Genomic DNA, 22,386 nt, shown 5'->3' on the forward strand with positions numbered 1-22,386 from the left:
TGCTTTCTCTCTTTGTGGGCGCTCCCCGCCTAACCTAAGCAAGGGACTGGGCGGAGCTTCCGTGTGACGTGAGGCTCTGTATAGCCAATCATAGAGAGGGACGCGAGACCGAGGAGGAAGCGGAATCCACAGCCTATCTCCCGCTTCGTCTCCCTCCGCCACGGTCCGGGCCTAAACGGGAGCGGCGGGACTGGCGGCAGTAGGTATCCCGGGACGGCGGCGGAGGCGGAGGGAGACGCAGGGGGCCCGGCAGTTGCCTGGCCGGGGCTACAGCAGCAGAAGAGCCCGCGGGCGGGGCAGCCGAGTTCCCGGAGGCCCCGCCTGAGCGCGCGCGGAGGAGCCGGAAAGCAGGATGGCGGCGTCGGCCCTGTACGCCTGCACCAAGTGCACGCAGCGCTACCCGTTCGAGGAGCTCTCGCAGGGCCAACAGCTCTGCAAGGTCGGTGGGCGCCGGGCGTTCAGCGCACTGCTCCCTGCCAGGGCCCGGGCATTATGTGGGCGAGTCCCGTGTCGACCGCGTCCCGCCTGCTCGCGAGCTGGGGCTGGCTCGGCCGCGCTTGGCGGTCTCGGGTGGGGCTGAGCCTGGCAGCCACCAGTCCACCGTGTCGCAGAGATGCGGTGCAGACTCTCTCACCCCAGCTTTGGCAGGGACTGCCCCCTCCTTCCACTGGGAGGCAGGGCCCGTGTTTGCACTTTCTTGCTAGGAACCCGAAGCTGCAGAGCTGATGGCATCCTGCTTCCCTGTCCCGGAAAGCGAAGCGACTGGTTTAGGAACAGAGTGCTCTGATTTGGAGCTCCTCCCATCCCATAAAAGCCGGGATGCTGTCTGTGAGCAAATGTACAAAATATCTAGTAGTTTCACATGTAAACCACCCCTGAAAGTCAGTCCTGACAGCTTCTTTAGTTTGTATCTGTTCCTTATACCCCCTCCACACACCCCCGCATCCACTAAGGACAAAAGTATCCCCATGGAATTATACTCTGCCTGGCGGCTGATGTGATGTCACTCAGTTGTTTACGTTGCCAGCCAGGTTTTATTGATGTTTCAGGCACTTGACTAGGTCAATTAATTTCTACCAGAAGAGTGAGATTGGGTCTCTGAGATAAGTACTGACTTATGTATTATCTTATTACAGGAATGTCGGATTGCACATCCTATTGTAAAATGTACGTACTGCAGATCAGAATTTCAGCAGGAGAGGTTTGTATACTGAGCAGTCTTTCATTGTTACAAATTCATATAAAGAATAACTGGGGGGGTGTAATATTTGTGTTAAAGTGCTTTGAAAAAAATGATTTTGTTTCTGAAATTCAAAATTAAGAGCTACTATGTACAGTATGAGAGAAGACATTTAACTAAAGAATTCCAGGTTTTACATGTGAAAATAAGGGATAAATTGATAGATGGAAAATGTACACTTCGGCCAACAATCAATATAAGCAGTTACTTTTAAACTATTTTTTTTTAAACGAGAAACTGCTAACTAACCTGAGGAAAGAGCTACAGTGTTACTAACTGCCTTCTAAGACTGAAGTCACTGCCTTTAGCAATGTGATTAGCACAGATGTTTTTAACAGTAAATGCCTCCTTTAGAGGACAAAGTAAGCTCAAGAGAACAAATAATTTTATTATTGAGTATGTGGACATGACAGTAGAGAAGAGTGGGCTGGGAAGTGAAGTGGGCTCTGATGCATGAGAAGTGTGGACTGGGAAGTGAAGTGGGCCCTGATGCATGAGGTGAAGGTGTGCATTCGCATTGGTAAGGGAAAGTTTAGAACCAGATGGAAGACAGTAGGGCTTCTACCTTGTTTTCTTTAACAGAAAATATGCAGTGAGTTGGTTGCCTATAAGCACAGTGTTTGGAGATGGAGGCAGGAGAATTACTACTTAGAGACTAATCTGGACATATATCCTGAGACCTGGAGGCACTGTGTAATACATAAATAGTATATGGAAAATTTGTCTTTAAGAAAGGTAAATTTACAGAAAACTATTCTAAAATTAATACTGTGCTTTTAAGAAGACACTCAATTAGAATAAGTAATGTTCAAATCATTTAACTCGACCATTTATTATAGATCAGCATGTTACTTACCCTGGCAAGCTACATGAATTTAATCATCTGAATATAATTTCCTTTTCAGCAAAACTAACACAATTTGTAAGAAGTGTGCTCAAAATGTCAAGCAGTTTGGAACAGTAAGTATGTTTTTTATTTCAAGTCATTGTTATTGGCTAGTTACTGTTATTCATAAAACAGTCCAGTCTCTGTACTTATGTATCTGGACATATCAAAATAACTCATGGAAGAAATTTTGTATAGTCTTGATGGTCTAAATAAATCATAAGTACAAATGAAGCAGATTTCTTAATGTGAACATAATTATTTGCAGTGTTAACATAATGAAACTTTCTCCTGATTTCTGGAATTTTCTATGTGGCAGTACCATTCAAGTGTTCAAAACTAATGACAGTATCTTGGTACAAATTGGCTGATATATATATGTTAGTGATAGTAACATATCAGTGCTATTTATGATTGGTCAAAGTGCTGACCTTAAGACTTCATACTGTCCTGAATATCTAAGAAATCAAGGATGCTTATTGTTAATTAAATTGAATATGCTTATACAATTTTTTTTAATATTAAAAAGATTTATGTTTACTGTAGCAACAACCTATACTTGGTAACATTTTTAATTGAGTAAATGTTGTAACAGTTAAGCCTGCTGTATATCACTGCAAGTTCATATCCTCAAATTACAGGGTCAGATTTCTGAGCATGGGTAGTGAGCTTCATGACTGTAGCAGTGAATGTTAGTTGAATGAGAAGACCCATGATATTTGTCTTTGAATATATACTTGACAGAAACAAATGTTTTTAACTTAACACTTTTCTTTATTAATCCCCTAAATATTTTATTAACACTGGATATGTCTTATGCAGCAGAGTTTTGAATATCTCTGTTAAACAAAATGTGTTTATTTTTCAGCCTAAGCCTTGTCAATACTGTAACATAATTGCAGCCTTTATTGGTACCAAGTGTCAGCGTTGTACAAATTCAGAAAAGAAATATGGAGCCCCTCAGACCTGTGAACAGTGCAAACAGCAGTGTGCTTTTGATCGGAAGGAGGAAGGAAGACGAAAAGTATGTTTTACTTATGTTACAGTACCTTCTAGAAATAAAGCAACTTGGCAATTGTTATAATCAGTATATCTCCAAGACACTGTTTCTGTTGCCTGAAAACAGAAATGGAGGAGTAGCATATTTTGTCTTTGCGTCCTGTATGGATTCATGTTGATCAGTTAGGATGACCTTACCTGAAAGATCCATCATGCTGAATATGGTGTGGGCCTCTAGTCCCAGTTCCTTAGGAGCTGAAGCAGGAGGATCCAAGACCAGCCTAGACAGTAGGGTAAAGCTGTCCTGAGGAAGAATGTTTATGATTCCTTTGTTCATCCCAGTTCAGTTCTGTTGTGAATCCTTTTACGTATACTCTTGCTGGTTAGTTGAAATTGTCGCTGTGAAAAAAATACCAGATGGCATATTAGCACATAAAATTCAAAGTTAGTGTTCTGCCTTTGTTTGGCTCATGTTTGAAACTACTGTTTGTTTCTCTCTGCCTACAGTGACTTAATTATTAGGTGTACATGTGCCATTCCTCTGCTGATGAGCATTCTCACAAGCCTCCTGTTTGTCAGTTTCAGTTGCTTTGGAGGATGACTATCACTTTGAGGGGCTTACCCAGATCCCCCACAGCACTGTATGTACCTTAGTTGTAAGACACGTCCCTCCAACATTTCCTATATGAAATGAGGAAAGGCAGAGACTAAACCTTCATTTTGGAAAGAAGTCACTTTCTCTCCTCCGGACTCACATGATTGATTCTCATTATTTGCAGTAGTTACTGTCTGTAAAGTTGCCAGAAGCACCAGTGAATAGTGAGCTGTGGCTTTTAAGAGAAATTCAGGAGTAAGTTCCTACCTATAATTCTAACATGCTTGACAGTTAACCAATACATTTGTGATTTTAGTGCCTGTTGAAGATAACTTACATGTGAATTTAATTGAACTCATAGCCAGGAGCAGTAATAATAGCTGAATAAAACTATAACTAGCTTTTTTTTGTAAGGTCCATCACAGCCTTTTTTAAAACTAAAAACGGCAGTACTGAATGAGTTTTGGAAAGAACAATGGTTTACGGTGTGAGAGCTGAAGCACGGAAGAATATCCAGGCTTGTTTTGTTATAGCTGGGGCTGTGATGCCTGCTGATAGGAGTTTTACACTTCTCTACATCTATGTGAATGACCATAAATAGGATTCTTAGAGATCAATAGGCAAATCTACAGATACATAAACTCTGAGTATAATGAGAATTGATTGTTGTTACTGTTGTGGGAAATAACTATCATTTTGGTAATTACACTGAAACTGATGTCTATAAATGTTTTGCCTGCATGTATGAATATGTACCATGTGCCTACCTAAAACCTGAAGAAGTCAGGAGAGGGTGCTGGATGTCCTGGAACTGGAGTTATAGATGGTTGTGAGCCACTATGTGGGTGCCAAGAACTGAACCTGGGTTCTCTATAAGAGCGAAAAATGCACTTAACTCCTGAGCTGTCTCTCCAGCCCCTGTTGTACTTACCTTCTAAACTAAATAAAGGCAGTGTCTCCCAAAATTAAAAATACTTTAAACAGTACTGGAGGTCTGTAAATCAGTTTTTGTAGCTAATTTTATAATCCTCCTACAATATTATTCCAAACATCAAATGTGTTAATTAAAAAAAAAATCTACACGTACATTTATTCTGGAATTTCATGAAATGTAAAGTGTTACATACATGGAGTGAAGTATGATTGCAAGTTGAGTGACTTGCTGGAGCCAGTTTGCAAGTGCACTTAATGCAGCTATTTTCCTCAAAGGTTGATGGGAAGTTACTGTGCTGGCTCTGCACCTTATCATACAAAAGAGTTTTACAGAAGACAAAAGAACAGAGGAAGAGTTTGGGTTCTTCACATTCTAATTCCTCATCTTCATCTCTTACTGAGAAAGACCAGCACCATTCAAAACATCATCACCACCACCACCATCACCACCACCGCCACGGCAGTGGCCACCACAAGTAAGCACTTTGAAATCCTTTGTTATAGCCATTCCTGCCATTGCTAATGATCTTTTCACTGGTATTTATTATCTTACCTCCATGTAGTAGTAAGATGCTAGGCAAGTTTCTGTTGCACATGATGAGCTAATTTTTTTATTTGGCTGTGCGCCAATTATATGCTCTGAAAGATTTCCACACAATATATTCAGTGTTTATTAAAGTAGTACAGAATTCATTTATAAAACCATCCTGTGTGGAAATCAAGATATATCAGCATTGACATTTCAGTTATGCCAATTAACAAAAGCTTCCATTTTAAAGATAACGTTAGGTTTTATTTGTATAAACTTACTTATTTTTTACTCTTATGGATATGTACATGACAGCACTAACTTGGAAGAGAGAGAATGACTTTGTAGAACCTGTTTTATCTTTCTACCTGATATGACTTCCAGAGACGAAGCTCAGGTTGAAGACTTCATGGGAAGCCCTGTTTTCTGTCCCAGTATTTGAAGTTTATTTTACTTGCCATTTGTTTATCCTAGTAAAAACGTATTTAAAGCAGTGTAGAGAAATAAACATTTAATCCTTTCAGAGAACAGAACAGAACATCATTTATGGCCAATAGAAACTTTTTTTTTTCTTTTTTTGTAGTAAGGATTGAACCCAGGTCTCCTTCTATGTGCTAAGCACAGGCTCTACTGTTGAGCTATATGCCTAGCCCCTGTAGAAACATTGTTAAACTTGGAGGTTCCAAAGTGTCAGAGACAGTATTTTTAACTATGGGTACTTTGTTTTATACTTTTGTTGGTTGTTGAAATCTTTTTTAAGCATAGGTGGTATCGTAATACTTGAAATACAACATCCTTCTTAGTTTTTAAAGTGATTTCATGTAGGGAGAAATTATGTAGTAGTAATGTCTTAACTGTATATGATTAAGAAGTTTTAGTGTTTGTAGGAAAAGACCAACACAAACAAATTTAATTTGTAAATGAAAATTGCAAATAAGGATATGATGTATACTCATTTTTCAGAAGAATTTGTTTTTTCTCTAAATTTTACTATCCATCTTTAAAATTTCAGATAGTTATTTAAAATATGATTTTATGTGCAGGAAACAAATGGCTTCTACATTTTGCAACACAAAAGTTTTAGCTTAAGTGCCAACAAGTACCTCTTAGACTGTGAGGATTCATTTATTGAGGCCATGGTGTTTGCTGCTGTGTTGTAGTGTTTTCTAGGGCAACAGTCTTAGACTGCATGCACTGACAGCGGAGAAAGAAATTGTAAGGTTTTAGATCTGAGTAGCCAAGGGGCAGAGGAACACAGACCTTGATACTGTTTCTTGCTTTAAGAAGAATGTTAAAAGAAACTATGTATCCTAATCCGTATTCCTCAGGTTCTAGAATGTCTTCTTCCCTGGCTCTCTTTCAGAATGATTTTTCCTAGCATAATGGTAAAAAACAAGATGTAAATGTAGGTGGCAGCCATCTAATCTTTTAAAAGGATAACAATTTTCTAAAGAAAAAGGGAAAAAGACAATGCTGACTTTCTATTTTTTCTCTCTTCTGGAGGAGTACTTAAGAAATACAGATATATTTTTGCCTTGTTATTTACAAAAGAAAGGTTCCAAGCCCTTTGGATACGAAATTCCAAAGTGCCTCAGTCTCCTTCATGATGTGGTCTAGTTTTTGCATGACCTGTACTGTAAGTGATCTGTAAATTACTTACAATACCTAACACAACGGATATATTTAGAACTCATTGTTGACTATGTTTATGCAGAAAAGACATAAATTTCAGTGTTGTTCACTGCAACAACCACTGTAGGCTGACCTACATTTTCTCTGCAATTGTAGAGAAATTGGAATTGCAATTGGATCCTGAGATATAGAACCTGTCCATACATAGGGCTGGTGGTGCAGTTTTGTATCTAATAACTAAAGACCATATTATGAATAGACAAACCAGTTGTTTGGTCCTCTCTTAAGTTGAGTAGATCAGAAAGAACACATATGATCGATAACGGTTGATGATGAAGGACCATTGGAACAGGGCTTAGCACTAAAGTCAGTTTGGATCCAGGAATGACAGCCTCGGATCACTAAGATGGCGATTCCAGGAGTTCCTGATAAATCATTACTGTGCTGTTGCTACTTCAGTGAGTAATTATATGACTTGGGAATGCTTACAAGTAGTGAGATTTGTTTTAATCTTACAGAGGAATTGAATTCCTCCTTAGAACTGCAATTCAATGCCTGGTGAATGATCCAGGGTAATAGGGTTATAGCTCAGTCTTTGGAGCTTAAGTTTTTTTCTTGTTTGTTTTGTTCCTCTGGGTACACTTTAATTCTTTATTTTACTTCTACTTAAAAATGTGACTGATAGTTTTTGTACACATGTAAATGTATGTATTTGTTATACATGTTAATGCTATATTAGGTTGTATTAGGTTGTCTTATTTGTATAAGTGCTTGTAGCCATAAACAAAATGAATTGTACCTACTTCACGGATATGGTACAGAGACTTGGGGACTTTAAATAACTTTATGGTATTACAGCTTAGATGAAGTGCATTTCTTAAGTTAAAATGAATATGTGTTTCTAGCTCACAAGCTATGTAGTCGTTACTAATACTGCAGAAAAATGGAAAGGAAGTTTAGTATTATGAATGAAACCATTTGTCTTTATGAAATCTTCCAGTATGATGAGTGTGACTTTTGTCACTGACAAAGACAGATCTATTAGACTTGGAGGAGGCTGCTTAGGGAGACTAAGAGGAAATGAAATAAGCTACTTTCTAGTCTGACTTGACACAGGCTTCTGAACAGCTTGAGTTATATCAAGTGTGTCTGCATTTAGGAGAACCATGCAGATGCAGACTTCTGTATAGTATAGCCAGGGCCATTGACATAATCACGCCTAGATTCTTACATGATCCTGCTATGGCCTTGAGCTCATGTACTCCAAAACTGAGTACAATTTTAAGTTGAGTTATTGGAAATCTTAAAGAGAAAATACAATCTATCATTGTACATGTGTTTAAAAAATTTAAGCTGGCTAGTAATAATTTGATTAGAGTTTATCCTATTAAAATGTGATGTGTTCCATATATTAGCTTGTATAGCTACTGTGAACAGTAGATTTATAACATTTGATTCTTTTGGGAAAGAGTGTGTTAAATAAACATGACCAGATGTTACTCATGTGTCTTTCAGAGTCAGCAGCCTAAGTCCTGAGCAGGAGCAGGGACTGTGGAAACAGAGGTGAGTGCTGGTGTGATGCGTGGGTGGCACTTGGATAAATCAGTCTCTCTAACGTGCTTATTTAGATTGAAAAGGAACTGGTGATGGTCAGTGATTTTTTTTTTTTTTCAGAGGAGGAGTAGCTTATAAGTTGATGCCTCTGTTTTATTCTAATTATTTTTGCTAATATTTGCTTTCAGCCATAAATCCTCTGCAGCAATTCAGAATGAAACTCCAAAGAAAAAGCCCAAATTGGAATCTAAGCCATCTAATGGAGATAGGTAAAAATGAATGTCTTTAGTGCTATGAAAACTGAACTTAATTGAGTAGTTCTGGTTAATTATCAATTATTATTGCATATTTTATATGAAAATAGAAACATGGGTCTCACACACTGACTTTTTTAAGTCACCTTGGAGAGTAAAGTATACATAATCAGTTAAGAAAACTTTAATTTTGGCAATAAGAAAGTGGCACTGAACTATGTTGTTATAACTGGGGAATAAATTTGGGTTCTGAGGAAAGAACAAATCTGAATAGACAACATTACTATAGTTGTTCTTCATGGAAAAGAAACACAAATCTGATTGTGGTATTTTTCAGTTGACCTGCTTAGCAAATGTTTGATTAAAAATATGAGTGTGACTTTGTTTTTAGTTCATTAGCCAACGTTTGCTGATGTTACTGTACAAATTGGCTGCCTATTGCTTTACACTAGAAGTATTGACCCCCTAAAAGCTAATACTGAATTATATTTCTGCAGGTGTATGTAATGTGTGCCATTAGTAAGGTAATTTGCCAGTTGCATCCATTTCTGTCAGGTACATATTTTTTTGCATTAGCCTTAAGGATGTTTGTGGAATTGTCTAATTTATGCAATTTGAACATCTGCAGATTTTTCTTCTACCTTATGTAATTCCATTTTACTTTTTTCTTTTTAGTAGCTCTATAAATCAGTCAGCAGATAGTGGGGGAACAGACAATTTTGTCCTTATCAGTCAACTGAAAGAAGAAGTGATGTCGCTTAAGCGTCTCTTACAGCAAAGAGACCAGACTATTTTGGAAAAAGATAAAAAGGTGAGAATATAGTTCACTGAAGCCTGATAAGATTTGCATCTTGACTTTTATTTAACCCTTACAAATTTTCTTTAGTTATTTGGTAATGTTTGCAATGCATGACTTTTACAAGACAAACTATAGAAGCCCAAATTGAAATCTAAGCCATCTAATGAAAATAAGTAAAAATGGTGTTTTAGAATGTTTATAGTTCTAAGAATTAACTGAGAGCTAATTATAGTAGTAGGTTTTTGAGCATTAGTTTTCAGGTGTCATGCAAATTTAAAGTAGGTCTAATACCTTAATCTTAAAATGAGATATAAATGAAATATTTAAATCACTGTGGTTTTAAAGTTATTGAAAACAGTCTTTGATGAATATTGACCATGTCTCTGTGTCAGCCTGTATCAATTAAGCTGATGAGAAGTAATAATATTCTAATGTCCTGTGGTAGTGATTAGCAATAGGTATCTAAAGCTAGTAAGAAGTGGGTGTACTTACTAGCTTTATAGTTATTTAGCCACATTCAGGATGAAATTCCAATCCTGGCCATTTCTGTGTGGCCTTAAGTAGAATATGTTCATTAGTTGAGCCCTTGGTTTCTCATTTTTAGATATGTGCTTTATGCTACTTGATGGACTGACTGTGATGACCATGTGTGTAAAAAGTATTTCCTGTAGCTCTTGACACTTGTAAATGCTGTGTTGGTGCTGCTGTTTATCACCATGGCATACTTAGGTTCCAGACAAGCATTCACTGGGGAAAATAGTGAAAGCATTAAAAACAATTTTTAATGACTCCTAAAAAACATTAATTGTATTTTTAGCAGACAAAAGAAATGAACATAAAAACCCTAGAATCTTTAAAAGGTGCTTGCCATCAGCAAAAAGAGATTAAAATTTAGACAGGTCCAATAGGATAGAATTAATCCTTGAGCCTGCATTCAGCTTCTGTGCTGTACCTCCCACACTTAGCACTTTGATGATTGATGGCCTTCATTTATTATATTACTTCATTTTTCATATTTTGACTGAGGGTTTCTGTGTGTGCCTCTGGCTGGGTTGGAACTCCGGATCTGCCTGCCTTCTCCCAAGTGCTGAGATTATTTTAGTATGTCCCATAGTATGAGTAAATTTAGTTTGTGAAAATTGGCATTGATATTTAAGTTAAAAATTGGATAGTTGCAGTTGTCTTTTAGGGTTCTTTATCAGTAACAGTTTTAATTTGCTTTTATGAAAATGTATACACAAAACTTATTACATAAAGCCAAATGTGTCTACATTAACCTTGAACAAAAGTTGAATGATAGATTTAGTACAAAATATCAGTAATTCTGAACCAGACATTAACAAATTGTAGACCAGTGGTTCTCACCCTTCCTAGTGCTGTGGTGACCCTCACCCCCCATCCCCCACACCAACCATAAGATGATATTTGTTGCTGCTTCATGACTAGTTTTGCTACTGTTATGAGTCATAATATAAATATGGTTTTTAATGGTTTTAGGTGGCTCCTGCAAAAATGTCCTTCAACACCTCTCCTCTCAATAGGGGGTCACAATCCATAGGTTGAAAACTGCTGTTGTAGACTCTCTGACCCCTCCTCTCAATAGGGGGTCACAATCCATAGGTTGAAAACTGCTGTTGTAGACTCTCTGACCCTTTATACCCAGCATAGCTGTTTTGTTTAACTACTTGTAATTTCCTGCTTTAGTGTTTCCTTTAAGAACAAAAAACACCAAGTTTATAATTGTTGTAAGGAAAATAATTATGCATTCACCTATTCTATTAATCTAGAATTCTATCAATATAGAATTAATGACACATTTGTAGTTATTCTTTATAGTCTAAAAGGACCAAGTTAGTTTCCTGTCTCTGTTTTCTTATTTAGTGGCTTCTAAAGCCAGGCACTCACTGTACTAAGTCAGAAAGAATCACAGGCAAATAAATAGACACTATCTTTCCTTTCCAGAAGTTACAGTCTGGAGGCAGTACAGCAACTAAAATAATTATCAGAGTTGATGGTGTCAGAATTGGCATTGCAGAATAGAAGTCTCTTTATAATAACCCAGGAGAGGAACTAAAGCCTTTTGTTTAGAAGAATAAACATAAAACTCTTCACTTTTTCTCTTGGCTTTTGTGCCATTTTATTTACTAGGTACTTAATAATTATGGGAAAACACAAACTCTGAAAGCTTACATAGTGGCAGAAGCTGGTTTTGTGTGGTTCTGTTAATAGCAACTTGGGCTGTATATTTGAAATCCTATGATGTACTTTTGTTTGTGTTGATGATAATGAAAGTACTGTCTTGTGGTCTCTGCTTCCTCACATCGACTGTATATTTGTCCTGATAGGCAAATGTAGTATACTGGCTTCGTGTACATAACATTGGCACAAATTAACAATTCCAAACACCATTGCCCTTGGTTGATAATTGTTGGGTAAATGTGCCTATTATGGAGCCTTTTTCATTATTGAAGAAATCTTTTGATTTACTCTGAAGTGTATTTAGTTGAAGCACTTCATGAGCCATTAAGCTTTGCCTTGGCGTGCTAGTTATGAAAGTGTGACCAGTTTAGCCCAAAGCAACTTCTTAAAGATCATCCTTAGTATTAAAATCTCAGCTGCAGTGGGTCAGACAACTGGTCTCACAGAAGATGCAGCTGCTGCCAGCTGCCTCTGCTTTCATAATAAGTACACGCCTGTTGAGAAGAATAGTTAGTGTGTTAGTATATGGACAGATATGTGTGTGCATGAATGCTTTTTTCTTAATTTCAGTTAACTGAACTGAAGGCAGACTTTCAGTACCAAGAGTCAAATTTGAGAACTAAGATGAACAGTATGGAAAAAGCGCACAAAGAAACTGTGGAACAACTTCAGGTAAATGGTGTTATTTATGTGAAGTGCTAGTTGCAGATTTAAATCTGTGTTGTAGTATTTCTTGACTTAAGTACATGGGTATTATTACTTGTTTTGTTCATCTCCAGTTTTAATTTTGGCTTTATAAAGTTTAGATCCTGATCCCATTTAAAGCTTTTGTTTGAAATCACTTGAAAGATGACTCACTGTTAATCTTGAAAACATGTACACACTAAGTGGGATTTCCAGAAAATAGTGAAGACTGTTCACTTGACTACTGAGCTAAGATGTGACTGTTATTTATGATACTAAGGTGGCTATATGCACTTTAATCATTCTTCCCATTTCTTTGTGGATACCAAGAAGGGAGGGAGATAAAGAAAACAGTCTTGTTAGGTGGTTGGGAGGCAGAGACAGGTGGATCTTGTGAATTTGAGGCCAGCCTGGTCTACAGAGTTCCAGGATAGCCAAAGCTATACAGAGAAACCCTATGTCAAAACCTCCCCTGCACAACTGCCCCAAAAAAGCCAGATCTGCAGACCATGATTGAAGGGCCTTCATGCTATGTGCAAGTGCTGCAAATCAAGACAGTGCTTAATTGAAGACTGTCTGAAAGTATTGAAAGTGTGTTAGGTATTTAATATATTTATTAAATACTATTGTATTTAATGTAGATACGTAGGCCTTAAATATTACAGAACAACTGAACCATGGGAGCTGAGAGTCACTACCAAAGAGGGTAGATAGTGAACATCAACATAGAAAGGGACTATTCCCTTATTACAACTTGTTTTTATCTGTTCTATAAATTGAGGCATGAAACCACAACACATTGATTCATGTTCTGTGGTTTGTACATTGTGACATTTATAGAGTTAATCTTTGAGTAACAGGCTTAGGGTTGTTTTATTAGTTTATTTTTGCTGTTCTAGTGATCTAGTGTTGCACATGCTAGGCAAGTGCTGCCTAACCTGAGCCCCTAGGTGAAGAAGCTCTCACTCTTAGACAGACAGATGTCATATTCAGAGTTCAGACTTGAAGGGGTAGTGCAGCTTTGGAAGGAGTGCATGAATCGTGCTACATTTGTATGCTTTGTTTTCTGATTTTATTTTTCCATTACACCAAGGTATATTTTTTTATTCCTTTTGTGGTTTGGTGTGTGTCATAATTGAATAGAATTTACGTACTTCTTGGAATCCAGCTGTATGTTCCTTGTTTCCCATTCTTACTAGTGACAGGAATTTGTAAAGGAACCTCTGCAGAACCAGGGTCATAGTGCATTCAAGGAATTTGTTCATGTGTGGTGATTTGTGGAAATGCATTTCCCCTCCCTCTTCAGAGATTGCTCATCATGAGGTGGGCCTTTTGTGCATTAGTTACTGTTTTTACCCACCAGCAACTATTTTGTTTTATTCTTAAGTTCTGTTGAATGATTCCCTGAGATATAATCAACCTTATGTAATAGAGGTGCTGAAGTAAATACTTCTAAGTATAGAGTAACTATAATAATAATGCTTCCTAGGTTTGACTTAACCTGGTATGTTCTTCCACCGCTCCAAAGAACAGTTCCTTTTATTAAAGTGAGTTGCAAGAGAACCATCTTTATTTTAGCCTGGTCGGTGTCTTCAGCCACTTCCTCTTAACTGAATTTTTCTATGCTACTATAGCAGCCACTCATGCAGAAGGGGAGATATAGCTAATGTGTTCTGTATGTCATGTTCATATTTGCTTCTTACAGTAGCTAAGTGATGAGTTACCCCCACATTACAGGTGGAACCGGTCACTTTAGTAGTAAGTGAGACGTAGACACTACATTGTGTGCCTCAGGCTTACCTGTACATTCTGAGGAGTGTCTTGCATCACACCTCAGGTTCCTTGAGTATCTGAGTGTCCTCCTTATCAGCTGCTTCCCTATACACTTTTGAATTTCTGCTAGAGACACTCCAGCTAAGTGTAGTTCCCACCTACTCCCTTTAGTAGCAGTTACTGAGGTGAGTATACCTAGGTAAATCTGTTCTTATCTCTTGCCTTTGTTTGTTCTGTTTTTGAGGTGGTGCTTCACTATGTATCCCAGTTTGGCCTCAAAGTCAGCATCCTCCTTTAGCCTCCAAGTACTTGGGTTTGTACTCCTTACTCCTTCCTGCCTGTTTCCTTAACCTTTTATGATACAGAGAATGTAATGGTTAATAAAATTATCTTGCTCTAATAGCTCTTTTAAATATTTTAAACTATTAAATACAGGAATACAAACTGAAATTCATCCCCCAAAGTACCAATAATGCCGAGTAAAAATTCTGTCCTTTAGTAAGACAAGCTAGAGGGAAGGGAAGTTATGTGTGAGTATTGTTGTGTGCAGACCGCACGCAGTACCGTGTTTTTTTTTCAACTCCCTGAGTCTCTTGCTAGGGATAAGGTGTCCTCCAGTTAAGTCATAGGTAAGTAGAACCTGGAGATAGATAGGCAGGGTCTGTGTAGTTTCTTCCTTTATTTAGGCTGACATTTTTAAATGTTTCTAACTTAAGTACTATAATAATTGCATTGGCTTCTGTAGGGTGCAAAATAAGTATTAGAATAAAATTTCAGTGTATACATTTAGCCACTGTAATATAAAGCTTATCTGTAATATAAAGCTTATATTGCAAGTACTCAAAATAAGACTCAAAATAACAACCAATGCACTATTTTTCTTAAAGCCTTTGTCATATATAATTTATCAACAAGTTACTGCTGTCATTGGGAGACTAACTACATATTGAAAATTAGCTGCAAAAGTATTCAAGAGAAAAACTGCTTTCAAGATCTATTCTTTTAGTTCCTGCATTTTGTTCTAAGAAAGAAAAATGTAAGTTCATTTTTTCCTTGATTGAAAGCAGAGTTTTAATTACTTGGTAAGCCAGGGTAAATGCTTGCGCCTAACTGCCTGCCTGCCTCTGCAGACCTGGCTAAGGTCTTTCTGTGCCCTTCACTACTCTGCACTCCAGAATTTACTTCTTGCCAGTGGATCTGTTGTAGTTAATGTTGAATAATATATAGTTACATGGTTACTAGGATTTGTCAGAGTGATAGTTTATGCTTATGAGTAGTGGGGACTTCCCTGAGGATTTTAAAATCGTGTTATAGTTTAGTAATGCTCAAACTTCATACTGTTTCTGTTGGCTCAGAAATTTCAGAGTGGCTTTGATGATTTGTAGTTTACATGAGGAACTTTCATTATCTAACTTCTCAGAGGCTGCATAGAATAACAGAGACAGAAGAATGAGAAAAGACTCAGTGAAGTCCCACTTGTAGATTCCCCCAGGAACAACAACACTATCAAACGGCACCCTGCCGGCATTGTTCTTTCTGATGAGCAGGCGTTGTATAATCAGCTGAAAAGTCAGAGCATTGCTAAAGTGAAATTCTGAGACTTTGTGGGGGAGGGGGATGTTATGAAATTATACCAATCCTCTAGGAAATGGCTTAGATGATACTAAAGTCAGTATCACATGGAAGGACCACTAGGGCTAGTGAAAATGGTAAAGAGCGGCATCTGACCTCCAAGTCTTAAAACCAGAGTTTGATTTCCTGGATTCTCTTGGTTGGAAGAGGAAATGGACTCCCTCAAGTTGTCCTTTGACCTTCACATGCATATGGTGGCCTACACATAGGCACACACATACATGTGCACGCAAATAGTTAAGAAAATGTTTAAGAAGGACCTTTGGCAAAGTGATGCAATGATTTTTACAAAAATAGTCTCATACGTAAACAGCAAATGAATGACCTCATTCAGCTTGTTGGGAAATTGTCCAAAATAAATATTTGGTTTGTCCTTTGTTTTGTTGAAAAACATGCATTTAGATAGTTTTCATGTTTTAAAGAACCAAAAGTTTTTTCTTATTTTAAATTTGAAACTTCTAGGGAGCAGGCCACTTGTCACTTGTCCAAAACTATAGCTGTGAACAAATACTGATTGTTTGCTAAGAGCTGATAAACCAATCTAGAATTTTCTGCCTATCTAGCCTTAAAAAGATTAAATATACCAATTCACGGATCTCTTAGTGTTTCATTGATACAATTTTTATATAAATGAAATAATATTAAGTAGTAGTTTTCAGCATGACTTAATAGTTCAAATTTCTTAAATCTTGAATTTTTGTCTCTCACAGGCCAAAAACAGAGAACTACTCAAACAGGTTGCAGCCTTGTCAAAGGGTAAAAAGTTTGACAAGAGTGGAAGCGTGCTAACATCTCCTTGAAAAAGTCATTTGTTTAGCATTTCTGCCTGACAGTGTGTGCTTGAGGTGTCCTGTGACACCCTTAGGTTCTGTGCAGTGGAAAGATATTTTTACATGCCAAATAAGTTGGTATGTCTCCTACTCACTTTTGTAACTTAAACACAGCATTTTTTAAGTTGTAAACATGCAGATAAAACTTCAGCTGGTTTGGAGTGGCTTCTTAATTCTTTGATACCCGGAACTTTTTTCTAGCAATAGTATTAATGGTTGTGGAGTGCACAAGTGTGCACTGTGATAAAATGCAACATGCAATAATGGAGTGGTTGGCAGAATAGCCGCAGGGGTTTGTGTTTTGCTTTTGTTTAACACTATGCTGTTTTCAAATAATAGTTTTCAATTTAGAAATGCAAAACTTTTAAACAAGGAAAATGGTGAACACTGTTTTTTTGGGAATTGTATTTTTACTTCACATCAACATGAATTTAGAGAATCATGGTGCTTTTATTAAAAGCTTCAGAGTATATGTAAATATGTTTTTAAAAGTTACATCACTAACATCAGTTTAGTAATCTAACATTTCATTACTGTTATAGGATTGATGTTTACTGTACAGCATCCAAGGTAAAATGTGGTTTTGTTTTGTAAAAACTGTAGATTTTTACTTACAAGTGCCTTTTTGCCACCTAATGTTTTTATTTATAGGAATGCTGATCTTTTGTACATATGGTTTGTTTAAAAATCATGTTAATAAGTTTGTATATAAGTGCATATGTACATAACTGGGTTTCAAAAAGAAATCAAAGTTATTAGTAACATGCAGGACTGCATATTAAGTATTAACTGATGATGCATATAGACATTAGGTGAGTCTATGGTTTGCTGCTGAGTCCTGAGGGAAGCTGTTGGTCATTGAGGTCATTTAATTATGTTGGAGTACTTTCCTAAAGATTTAATTTTAACTCCATTTTGATAGAGGGATTTTATTTTTATGTTGTGTGGCTTCATGTTTATATTTTGTGAGTTACATGTTTTGCTTTATTTTTATATAAAATTTCTTTAAAATTTATAACGTTTCTATAATGGTCCATATATCTGCTTTTTTTATAATGTGTTCTAAGTTAATATTTATGTATACCATACTTACTTTGTAAATTTAATACAAATCTGGAAAATTAAATAACTTTTTATAATCAAATCCGTGCTTATGTCTGAATAATTGAAATCTATAAGATTCAGACACTATTTATAAGTAATTTGTCCCAAAAGAATAAAATTGTTTATAAAAGATTAAGATAGTGTGGGATAGATTCTGAGAAATTACAAATCAGCTTCTGACTCTATTGGTTTTCAGCAAATAACCAACATCTGCTTACTGTTACTTCTGGCTTCAAGGTGAATTGTAAACCTTTGAGCATTGCTGGCCACACCATATGACTTCTTTCTCTTAGGAATGTGCCGACAGTTATACTTGTTTTCATCAGTCCTGAGGGTTTATTTTTAGAGAAATGTTTATATGGTCTTCATATCAAAGATTAGTGTTAAGAGTACATATAACAGTTCATTTTAAATTATTCAAGTTTTAGTAAACTTCCCACAGTAGTTTGCTGCAAGTGAGAGGAAATCTAAAAGTTTGGAAACACATCATTTTCAAGTGACAGTAAGATTGAATTAGTCAGCTTTGGTAAGTCAGCTGTCTGCCATCATGAGGCCTCAGACGCACGTTCACCTACTGTTCTCAACTGTGGTAGACGGTGCCTTACTGTGGGTGTTTGTGTTTGCAGGATTTGCTGCACTCGTCAAGTAGTTAGTACATTGCTTTAAGTTTTGTTATGATTTATATTATAGTTTCCTGGCCATTTTTCAATCCACAGTAGTCACAATTCTAAATGAACTACAGTAGTTCTAATACCTTGCTGGAGACGATAGAAACAGAATCCCTCCTCCCCTGTTTAGCTAACATGGAAATTTAAAACCAGTTTAAAATAGTGAAGCTTTGTAAAGTGCAAGGCTAAAACTAAAATTTAGGGCTTTACAGTATTCAGCCCTAATTAGACATACTCTTTATTCCATGACTTTATTTTATAACTTAAAATTTTTTGCAATTGTATAAATGAGTGATTGAGTCTCAGTCCCAGATCCGTAGTGTGTTGATCTAATGAGTTGATACTCTTTAAACGTGGACCTGTCCAGAGGTACTATGGTGTGCTGTATTGTGCTTTTAGCCTGTTTGCTGCAGTTAGCATATCCCAGTGAGGGTCATATGGGCTCCAGTTTATCATGTATTAATAGCCTGTGAATATTACAGTCATTTTTAGAGTATATTGGTCTAAATATGCATTTTACGATGAACCTGTTAAGCTGGTCACATGTATAGATTAACAAAATACTGTACCTGTATACATCTGACTGTTGACATTTTGTACTTTTTTTCTAAGCCAATATTTCACAATAAAAATATGCCGAAAGCTTTGTGTTGATTCTGCTGTAATGAATTACCGTAATTTGGGTAGCAAAGCACACATGCATGCGCACACAAATAATAAGTCCTAGGGACCACAAATCCACAACTTGGCCTCAGTCTAAAATCACCATGTTAGCAGGGTAGTCCTGAATAGGAGCTTGCCATTCCCCTGCCTCTTCCCACTCAGTTCCATTCTGTTCACTAGTTGATCATCTTCCTTCATAGTCCAATGAACTTCTTGAAATCTCTGCTCTTTGGTCCCACTCTAATTCTTTCCAGCAAAGTATATTGTGTCATTCTGTGTGTGCATAATCTCCCCATTTCACACTCTTAACTACATCTGCAAAGTCCAGTGGTTCAGTTGAGGGCCGTATTTCCAAGTTTAGGAATCCATTTGGACATTTTGGGGTGAGGCATTGAGCATACTGCAACGATCATGGTTTTCCACCCTCCCAGTGAAGTCCTAACATAGTAGCTATGAGGGAAATGACTGGGACTGAACATTAAAAGAACATTGTAGCTGGTTCAGGCTGCCTTAGTGAGATGGATAAAGCTGATCTGAGCATGTCAGTATGAACAGTTACAGAAGATAAAACCAATGCAGTGAAACATTCTGAATTTATGTATATAATTACAATGCAGAGAAACACAAAACCACAGCAGTAATTGGTCACCATTGGCAAATTCATTATTTTGAACACTGGTATTCATTATTTTGAAACCACTAGGCAAATTAATTAGATGCAGTTTCTCTTGGGAAGAAAATCCACTTATTGCAAAATGCAATAATGATCTCTTGTTTTTGCAACTTGCAGCAGAGAGCACCAGTAGTAAACCTAGGCAAGACATTGCTTACACTGACTGTTTCTGATGGGGAAACACTGTATAAAGAGTTGTCCAGTTGGTAGACTTAACATCTTCTAATTAGAAATAGAACCTAAGGTCATATTGAAAGTCACACCAAAGGCTATAATTGACCTTTTCTTCATAAATTGCAGGGTGGGAGGTGAGAGCAATAGAGGTGGGACCTATAGACTAAGAAGCACTTGGGAAATACCCAATCACAATTGTGGCCCCTAGTTAGACTGAATCAAACTTAATTTTCTTCTTTATTAAACTTACACAATAGATTTTGAATATTGGTTATTTTCCAATATTGATAATGATATAATTGTTCTTTACAAGTCTTTGTGACTCTTATTAAATACTTGGTTTTGATTCATCTCACAGAAAAAGATGGATGGGTTAAAGGCATGCACTGCCATGCCTGGCATGTCTCATTTTCTGTGTTAGAGCTTTTTATAATAAAGCAACACAAATGGCATTGTGTATTCCTGGAATCCTGACACTTGAGAGACTGAGGCAGGAGAATCATAAGTTTGAGGCCAGCCTGGGCTATGCAATGAGATCTTGACTCAAAAGACAAAGCACTAACACCAACAGCCCCTCTGAAATTATACTCACCTTCATACATGCTCACTGAAGAAAAAACAAAAACAATAGTATTCAAGTAAAAACGACATCCATGGCTTGGTTCTGCTCATCATCCATTTATGTCTGAGTAACGGCCGTCATCATGCCACAGTGTATTTGGTTCCTGTTTCTCCATCATAGCAGAGGGAATCTCTGCTACAAAACAATTCAGGGCTGGACTTGGAGCTCTGTGGTAGAGCACAGGCAATCACTTTAATGTGCCATGTGCCAGTCACTGCGAGGAGTTGAAAGTGTGCAAAGCTCTGCAAGCATCAGATTGTTGCAGGGAGTGCAGAGTCTGTAAAGGATGACACTACCAAGGAACTATGATGCAATAGTGTTCTGTAGACTGCAAAAGTTCAGCTTCCCACACTTGCCCATGACTCCTGCCTTGTTCCTGTTCTTGGTCCCCCTTCATCCCTTATATTGGAGGGTTGGAGGTGTTCGAGCTTCCATCCTGTTTCCTTTTAAATTTTAAAAACAGTACTGATTTTCTAGTTTATTAAGTGTTGTAAGTCTAGTGCTGCATTAACATACAATAGATCAGATCTACCTTCGTTTTCATACTCTGTTTAGTGCAACTTGGCTGGCAGCTCCATTTAGATGTCTAAGCCTCTTAAGGCTTACTATTTTAGTGTGTGTGTGTGTGTGTGTGTGTGTGTACACCCACATGCCACAGTGAAGATGCAAGTACAGCCTGCAGGAGTCAGTTCTCTCCAATGTGAGCCCTAGGAATTGAACTCAGACCATCAGGTTTGGTGGCAAGCACCTTTTCCTACTGAACTATCATGCCAGTCTAAGCCTCTCAAATTTCGTATGTCCAAAATTGTGTCCCAGTGCTTAGCAGTGCCCCTGACTCCCAGACCAAGTGGAAGCCTCTCTTGAAGTTCTCACCCTACATGGAAACAATTCAATTTGTTGGGGCTCAAATCTTCAGTACTGTCTTGGACTCTCTCTCACACTCTGACTGTTCTTTCAAAATTTCTGCCACCCCCAACTTCATAACATAACCAGAATTTAACTACTATCTCCTACCCCTTCCCATTTCCTCTGGTAACACTTGGCTGTAGTCAGTTCTGAGAGTGAGCATACTAAATGAGGTCCCCTTATCTTTGGTCTCCAGTGTTTTTGGACAGTTAGGACAGTTAGGGCTGGAGAGGGCCTGCTCTTGGAATCAAGGGAATAAAGATTGGTCTACTTCCTACATTCTAGCTAACAAAGCCTCCACAACCAAGAGCTGTTAGTAAAGGTGGCTGCAAGCCTGCATAACCAAGGGCCATTAGTAAAGATGACTGCAAGCTCGGGTTGAGATCTCCTGACCTAGTGTACCTTAAATTGGTGGATTATTAACAACACTGATTCTCACAGTTTCACAGGCCATGTACATGGTGAGGGCACTAGCTGATTGCACTTGTGGAGAGTGTTCATTCGCAGGTGATGGCTTCTCATCACATCTTCAGATGGCAGAAAGTCAAGGGAGTTGGCTTCTCATATCTAAGGCATGATCTAATTATTTCCCCCCACTTTCTGCATTCATCACTTGGAGATCCAGCAGAGGGATTTTGAAGAGACAACAAATACAAACTCCTATAACTGGAAGCCCCCAAAATAGGTTTACATCTCAGCTGTCCAATAGCCCAAACACCTTGACTTTAAAACAACTTACATAAAATTACAGGTCAGGCAATGAATCCAGGAACGATTTTAAGCTTTCTGAAAATTCCCACCAATGTCCACCAGAGGGCTCTGCTACCAAACTGTGCTACCTATGCAGTGGTTTCCTTCCCAGCCAGCCCAGCCCTAGGACCTGCTTCAGGAAGAGCACGCTTAGTTTTTGGTGGTGAGCCTAGCCTTTAAAGGCTGAGTCATCACTAGCCTTCTAAGTGAATTTATAGTTCAATGTTTTGTTATACGTGAGAGCAGTTTACCAGAAACTGTTAGATTTGGATAATTCCATCATATCC

The 22,386-nt window shown here is 37.7% G+C and overlaps 1 protein-coding gene across 4 annotated transcripts; it reads left to right on the forward strand.

The window, feature by feature from the left end:
- The first annotated feature begins 98 nt into the window (after positions 1-98).
- On the forward strand, positions 99-18,953 carry Fam76b (family with sequence similarity 76 member B). 4 transcript variants are annotated; one of them, XR_004111766.1, is made up of 11 exons: positions 114-439; positions 1,137-1,201; positions 2,146-2,200; positions 2,995-3,150; positions 4,930-5,129; positions 8,330-8,377; positions 8,557-8,637; positions 9,298-9,433; positions 12,191-12,292; positions 14,965-15,113; positions 16,420-18,953. XR_004111766.1 is itself a non-coding variant. In XM_031345135.1 (10 exons), the coding sequence occupies exons 1-10, from the start codon at positions 353-355 to the stop codon at positions 16,507-16,509; spliced, it is 1,020 nt and encodes a 339-aa protein (XP_031200995.1). In that variant the 5' UTR covers positions 99-352; the 3' UTR covers positions 16,510-18,953. The 4 variants fall into 4 exon arrangements, 3 of the variants coding, with proteins under 3 accessions (XP_031200995.1, XP_031200996.1, XP_031200997.1); XM_031345135.1 differs by lacking the exon at positions 14,965-15,113 and having other exon boundaries at positions 99-439; XM_031345136.1 differs by lacking the exon at positions 14,965-15,113 and having other exon boundaries at positions 9,301-9,433.
- The last annotated feature ends 3,433 nt before the right edge of the window (positions 18,954-22,386 follow it).

The sequence above is a fragment of the Mastomys coucha genome, unplaced genomic scaffold (assembly GCF_008632895.1).
Source record: "Mastomys coucha isolate ucsf_1 unplaced genomic scaffold, UCSF_Mcou_1 pScaffold23, whole genome shotgun sequence".
Classification (NCBI taxonomy): domain Eukaryota; kingdom Metazoa; phylum Chordata; class Mammalia; order Rodentia; family Muridae; genus Mastomys; species Mastomys coucha.